Consider the following 7263-nt stretch of genomic DNA (forward strand, 5'->3'; position numbering starts at 1 on the left):
GAAGCTCAAAACGTCTTTGTAGTCAAAGTATGCTTGTACTTTTCTTTAGCTTAGCCATCGCCTCCTCAGTCTTATAAGACAAATCATCAAGCTCAGTTTCTAACAATGTCAGATATGCCTTAAAATGGTGATGATTTAACCTTTGGCTCTAATAAAGTTAACTGCGCTCGTATCAGTACCCATTACATGTTCCATTTTCAAGTTCTTTACCAGACAATGAGTCCTGTTGTATAATACAGTAAGGTAATGGTACATAATGGTAAGTAAGCAGTTTGCTCACCAGTGGAGTTTTCCTCCTGCATACTCTCCCATATCTTCATCGCCAGTCGTTTACAAAACAGCTTCGTCTCATTTATGCAGCGTCACGTTGCTTCATACAAATCATGCCATGTAGTCATGCCATGTAGTCATGCCATGTAGTCATGCCATGTAGTCATGCCATGTAGTCATTCTATGATTAGGAAATAAATCCAAAAACTATTTTTTCATGCGTAGGCTGAATTCCACTTCATGGATGTAAATTGACAACTGGGCAATATCAGAAATGTTGGTGCTCTCATCCACAGTCACGAAATATGCCAAGAAATATTTTTCTCTTCAGGAGCTGCTCTTTTATATTGATGAACAATTAGTCTACTCTCAATATTGTTTCCGTTGAGGCTCACATTTAGGAAGCATTATCTTTGTCTGGGCAAACTTCATCACAAACTTTGAGCATGCCGTTTGTAATGAAACCCTCTCTTTAAATGGTCATGCTGATTTAGCAGCCTTTTCTGCCAAAATAAAACTGGTCTTGAAAGCAGCCTTGCTTTGTGATTTGACTACTTGGAAAACACTTTTTCTTTTGTTTTATCTCAGATTATACTCATACCTATCACACTTTTTCTACACAAAAGACACAGGTTTTCCATCTGCCTCGGCAAACATATGCTTGCGATTCCTACCTTGTGCAGAACCCTCTATTATCATGGAGTCCATTTTGCCATTTTTATTGGTATCTGCAAGTTACCTTTATGCTTGTTCTCATGGCTGCTGTGCTAATAAATATTGAAATGAAGCATACTATTGCCCGGTGAATTACCGTCTCATAGTGAAAAACTTCATATTAGTGCAAGTTTCCATTCTGCGGTCGGTCTAATAATGAATCAAAATCATCTCAGGAGCCATAAAACACCTCGTCAGTCGGATAAGTTTTACATGTATGTTTTAAGTTATTTTCTATGACCTACACTTGAATGTTTCAAAACTCACTTTGATCAACTATTGTAATTTTAGTATTGTTAGTGATAAGGATTTGTAAAAAAATTGATTCAACTCACTCTACTCCTACTTATCCAAGATTTTCTAGTGAGGGTTCCTGTGCTTAACCCTTTCGCGGGCAGTGCGACGTTTTTGTCGCTTTGCGATACGGCTGCTAATGGGCAGTGCGACGTTTTTGTCGTTTCGGTAACGTATTTTATTATTGCCGTTTCTGGTTAGCTAAATGCCGTTTTTTGTTTACTTTTTTTACCAATAGCAAGCTATGATATAGTATTTTCGGTTAGCCTCAAAAATTGACTTCAAGGTTGAAAAAAAACGATCGTTTTTAGCAGTGATGAATAAATAAACTTTCGAAAAAAATTAGAAAATTGTTCTAAATAATTTATCAACTTTTATTTTTCTTGCTTCGGTTTTAGCTTTTATTTACCGAATTTTTTGAGAGCTTGACTTTAGTTTACCGTCATGGCGACTTCTAAAAGAACCTCCCGAGATTATTCTCATAAAGCAAGTACTAGTACCGAAATTACTAAGAGATTCAGAGATGACAGTGACTTTAGATTTAGTAGCAAGAGATGACAGTGAATCAAGTTTGAATTGTGATTGTAATGACTTTACATCTGGAAGTGACAGTGATGAAAAGGCTGGTAGCAGTAATGATGAGGATGTGAGTAGGAGTGATGCCAGTGCCTGGAAGAATATAACCAACATAAACAGAGATAAATCTCCTACAATTCAGCAGTTTAGAGCAGTGACAGGCCCAGTATTTACTCCAGTAGATGCTCAACCAGTAGAGTAATTTGAAAAGTTTTTTGAGCCTGTCAATCCAGGAAGTACATTTTTGTGGGAGCTCTTTGTTGCACGAATAAGTACATGGTGCAAAGACTGTGATGTGGGCCTTTGTAAAGGAGAATGCTTTCGAAAATATCATTCGTAAATAGACAATTATTATGAAAAGCATATATTTTATGTTATACATTTTTATTTGTTTATAATATATATATGCCTATGGACATATACATGTATACATATGCATCTTTAAACATAGAGATATGCACATAATAACACACAGAAAAGTGTATGAACCTTTTGAAAAAAATTGATTTTTTGGAAAATTAATTCGCCCATGGGAGCCTGATTTAGTTTTGAAAATTCGCCCACGAAAGGGTTAAGCATGACTCACTATAAGTTTGATTGTCAAACTCAGTGCGACTCCTTGTCTGAGTCATAAATAATGTTTGATGACTAATAAAAAATACATCGAAACACTTTTTCTTCTTTAAAAAAGCCTGGCATTTGATTGAAAGGACATCCAGCAATTTAGGAGATGGCCATAGCCACTGATTTCATTTATCTGTTGGAAAGTCGTAATGAGCAAATCTCATTGAGGAAGTCATGCAACAAACACCTTATATGCCATATGCCATGCACAGCAAAGTGTTAGGAAGTCATGCAACAAACACCTTATGTGCATGCCATGTGCAGCAAAGTATTAGGAACAACAAGCACCTTATATGCTGTGCCAATGCCATGTACAGCAGTCTTAAAGTAGGCCACATGTAACAATGTTTTCGTAGGTTCTGACCGGAATCACGAAATGAATGAAAAACAAAATTATTCGGCCGAAATTCACAGAAATGTCGGAGCTGTGCATGCACACTAAAATCATCGACGAAACGCTTTTAATTGGCTTAACAAATTATTAACGTGCACGATTCTAGCAGCGTTCGCAATTTATATAGTCCGATGCATATAACGTGACATACAAGAATAATACTAACCCTATTCGCCATATGAAATACGATGCAATTGACTTGATTGCGCTAAATATGGCAACTCTTTCTACAACGGAAATTTTGATGCTAAATAAAAATTGTTATTGTTAAGAAGAAACGATTTGTAGCCAGAGTGTCCGAACGATAAAAACGACAATAATGCAATCTAAGCAGTTGCATCGTATGTACTATGTTGAATTGCACTGGTACTTTTATTGTGTGTCGTATGGTAATACGTTTTTTGGACTATATCAATTGCAAAAGCCGCTAGAATCGTGCCCGCTAATACTTTGTTTAGTAAATTAAAAGCATTTCGGTGTGCATGCACAGCTCCGACAATTCTGTGAATTTCGTGCGAATAATTCTGTGTTTTTCGTTCATTCCGTGATTTCGGTTAAAACCAACGAAGAAATCGTTATGTGTGGCCGTACTTATAGGCTTTTATCCAGGTCTCTTTTGATCAGTCATTGTCCAGCTGCACGTAATTTGTTTCATTATTTCATTTACATAAGCGTACAGCCTGTCTATCACTAAACAGCTTTACCCATTTTTGGCTATTGATCCATTTTTGGCTATTGATCCATATTGGCTATTGATCCATTTTTAGCTATTGATCAACATATTTTCCAATTCCCACATTCTTTACAGAAACCTCAGTTATGTTCGTGGAAACATAGAGCATTTCGTCAAGACACATGAAAGAGCTTTTGACCTCGTTGTGGCGTCAGAGGTTATTGAGCATGTGACATCAATCGAGTCATTTGTTGAAGGTTGTGTCAGGGCAACAAAGGTATGACAAATTAATATGGCACTTACTAGCTGCCCCTTTTATCTATTGCAATAAATATTGGTACTTTGTGTCAATCAAACTGTCCTGAGTGAGGCCGGCCCTGTTTTTGGTTGGCCAAGTTCAGTTAACAAACATTACTGATTACAGGTAGTTACACGTAGATCAGAATGCTGACACTAATTTATCTGATCTCTCATTCCCGTGCCACTGGTTTAGATGCATATCATCCTTAGCCCCTAATTTAGTATTTCAATTTGACGTAAAGCGTGTTGGGGTTAATAATAAAGTGAGCTAATTGAATAGATTGTTAAGTTAGCCAATAGGATAGATTGTTAAGTTAGCCAGCAGGAGAGATTAGGAAGTTAGCCTTTAGGAGAGATTAGGAAGTTAGCCAGCAGGAGAGATTAGGAAGTTAGCCAGCAAGAGAGATTATGAAGTTAACCAGCAGGAGAGATTAGGAAGTTAACCAGCAGGAGAGATTAGGAAGTTAGCCAGCAGGAGAGATTAGGAAGTTAGCCAGCAGGAGAGATTATGAAGTTAACCAGCAGGAGAGATTAGGAAGTTAACCAGCAGGAGAGATTAGGAAGTTAACCAGCAGGAGAGATTAGGAAGTTAGCCAGCAGGAGAGATTATGAAGTTAGCCAGCAGGAGAGATTATGAAGTTAGCCAGCAGGAGAGATTAGGAAGTTAGCCAGCAGGAGAGATTAGGAAGTTAGCCAGCAGGAGAGATTAGGAAGTTAGCCAGCAGGAGAGATTAGGAAGTTAGCCAGCAGGAGAGATTATGAAGTTGACCAGCAGGAGAGATTAGGAAGTTAACCAGCAGGAGAGATTAGGAAGTTAGCCAGCAGGAGAGATTAGGAAGTTGACCAATAGTATAGAAGTCTGTCTGTGAGTTGCTGAATTTGTATTGAAGTAAGGCATGGACAAACACTCAAACACAACTGTTTGATGCTATGGCAAGCAGTCGTCTCACCAAGCCCTTTTGCTATTATTCAGCCGGGAGGTAGTGTGCTGGTGACTACAATCAATCAGACATGCCTTTCCTACATGCTCGCCATTGTTGCTGCTGAAAGGATATTTCAACTTCTGCCAAATGGAACTCATGAATGGGAGAAATTTGTTACCCCGCAAAAGTTGCAGGAAACTTTTGAAAGATGTAAGATTTTTGGTTGGAGATGATAGCTCGCTGGTAATCCTGATAACTGGCTGGTAATCCTGATAACTGGCTGGTAACCCTGATAACTCGCTGGTAACCCTGATAACTCTCTGGTAACCCTGATAACTCGCTGGTAACCCTGATAACTCGCTGGTAACATCAAATGATGTATGAGCAATTGGCATATTCCATACAATAATTACTCATGCTTTGGTTTATTTTAAAACCAGGTGTGCATGTAGAAATGCTGCCTTTCACGCTGTCGATTTCATATGTTATTACTAGCCAAGCAAGACTGGCTGCCAGCTTATATCGCAAAATATTTAATAACCAGACTGTTTCCATAGTTTAGTGCTGTTAAATATAGACAGTTTTATGGTATTAGAACATTTCATCAAAGTTAGAAATCATGTTACAAGCAATAACATACTATGTTATTCAAAAATCACTGCTATAAACTGTGTTGTTGATGAATATTTCAATCAAGGTATCATATGACATATGAGTGTAGGATTTTCCTGATTTGTTGCGTTCGGCACCAAATGTTCTAGTTAATGTGCTTTTCCTTCAATGGCTAAGCATTCTTCTTAAGGGGTGAAATTTTGTGGTCGAACCCTTGCTCTTATTTTCTAGTTAAAATTGTAGGAGCACACGTCACATTTCTTCTTGCGTGCGCGTGAGCAAAGTTAAAAAGAAATGGGACAATTTTTTATTTCATTAAATAAACAAAATGAAGCAATTTATGACAAGGCTCACGCGGACTTGTGATTGTGTTGCATAAATGCAAGATGTTGCTTTTAAGTTTTGCATAAATATAAGAGAATGGTCGTGGTTATCTTTCATGTAGAATAGAGGTAATGTGTCATACTCATCCTGATGAAGAATCATTGGTTGATTTAGTTATGTAAAACCACAGTACTATCTTAAAGACTGTTTTAGTTTGTTATGTACTCGGCATAGAAAAACATTCATATGTTATCAAAAATATAATTTTGTTGATGGGAAGGGTTGGCAAAATCTTTGTATCGAGTGATATATTTTGAGCAGCTGAACGATCTTCTGATAAATCTGATAAATCGTAATTATAATTAATAATTGTTCCTCAAAGTTTTTTGTTTACAATAGAAATATTTAGCTCAAATACATAAAAACTACCAATGAAACAGTGTCCTGTATTCATGTGTATGGTATCTAGAAAGCGAAGTTACTTCGGATGCCATGTGACATGTGGCTTAGCCGAACCGAAGTAAAACAACTTCCGAACCAAACCTAAGTCGATTCGGCCATCTTGTGACCATGGCTTTATAGTACCTTTCCTTCAATAACTAAGGAATTTTCTGTTGTTATTTTTGGTGTTTAGATAAGCCGTGATACAGGTCCCCTCATTTACCACGAATTGTTGTAGTTGAGTAAGGATATTGCTTACTGTATTATAGATTGGTGGGTAAATGCTGTCTGTGAATCTTTATGGATTCATTTCACATTTTCAACAGAAATCTTACTTTATCTTACTTTGTGTATTTTAGTTGACTGCAGGCAAACTTTATCACATCTACATGTACTTGTATATTTTAGTTGGCTGCAGACAAACTTTGTCACATACAATATACTTGTATATTTTAGTTGGCTGCAGACAAACTTTGCTCCATGGAATGACCATGAATGCATTGACAAAGGAGTGGTCTTGGACACCAAACACAGACATAAACTATTCCTGTAGATACTTTAAAGGTTGACTTAGACAGGAGATTTCATCAATGAAAAGCTATTACTGGCGATCACTTTAGTAATGTGGTCTAGTATAGTGATCACTTTAGTAATGTGGTCTAGTATAGTGATCACTTTAGTAATGTGGTCTACTATATTCTGGTCAGCGGTTCAATGGCTAGTTTGTCGTGAGAAACTTTTTTTTGCATGACAGTTTATACAAAAAGGTGTCTTCAACATACCCCTTAAAATAAAGAGTAAATGTTTATATGGTCGGGCGATGATCCCACTATGCTGTTCATGGATGTTGGTTTATGGCATAGGCTAGAGTCTGAATGTACTTAAGGTCTCTAGGTATTGCTCAACTACCTAATAAAGTGAAGATTGAGGAGTGTCAAGAGGTTATTAGGGCTATCAACCTAAAGCTGGCACCTAAATGACCAGCTGAGTGTAATAGCACCAAGACCAACAGCTGCAAGTACTAGCACCTGTATCAACAGCTGAGTGTAATAACACCTGTATCAACAGCTGAGGGTAATAGCACCTGTATCAACAGCTGAGTGTAATAGCACCAGTAT

At 37.4% G+C, this 7263-nt stretch overlaps 1 protein-coding gene across 2 annotated transcripts in view; it reads left to right on the forward strand.

Annotated features, from left to right (window-relative positions):
- The window catches only part of LOC137399747 (ubiquinone biosynthesis O-methyltransferase, mitochondrial-like), a 50486-nt gene extending 43539 nt beyond the window's left edge, over positions 1 to 6947 (forward strand). For both annotated transcript variants that reach the window (XM_068085964.1, XM_068085965.1), the window contains exons 6-8: positions 3681 to 3822; positions 4819 to 4978; positions 6602 to 6947. In XM_068085964.1, the coding sequence (XP_067942065.1) occupies positions 3681 to 3822; positions 4819 to 4978; positions 6602 to 6714 (415 nt within the window). In that variant the 3' untranslated portion in view covers positions 6715 to 6947. The remainder of the gene's footprint in view (positions 1 to 3680; positions 3823 to 4818; positions 4979 to 6601) is intronic.
- Positions 6948 to 7263: the final 316 nt, after the last annotated feature.

The sequence above is a fragment of the Watersipora subatra genome, chromosome 7 (assembly GCF_963576615.1).
Source record: "Watersipora subatra chromosome 7, tzWatSuba1.1, whole genome shotgun sequence".
In the NCBI taxonomy this organism is placed as follows: Eukaryota; Metazoa; Bryozoa; class Gymnolaemata; order Cheilostomatida; family Watersiporidae; genus Watersipora; species Watersipora subatra.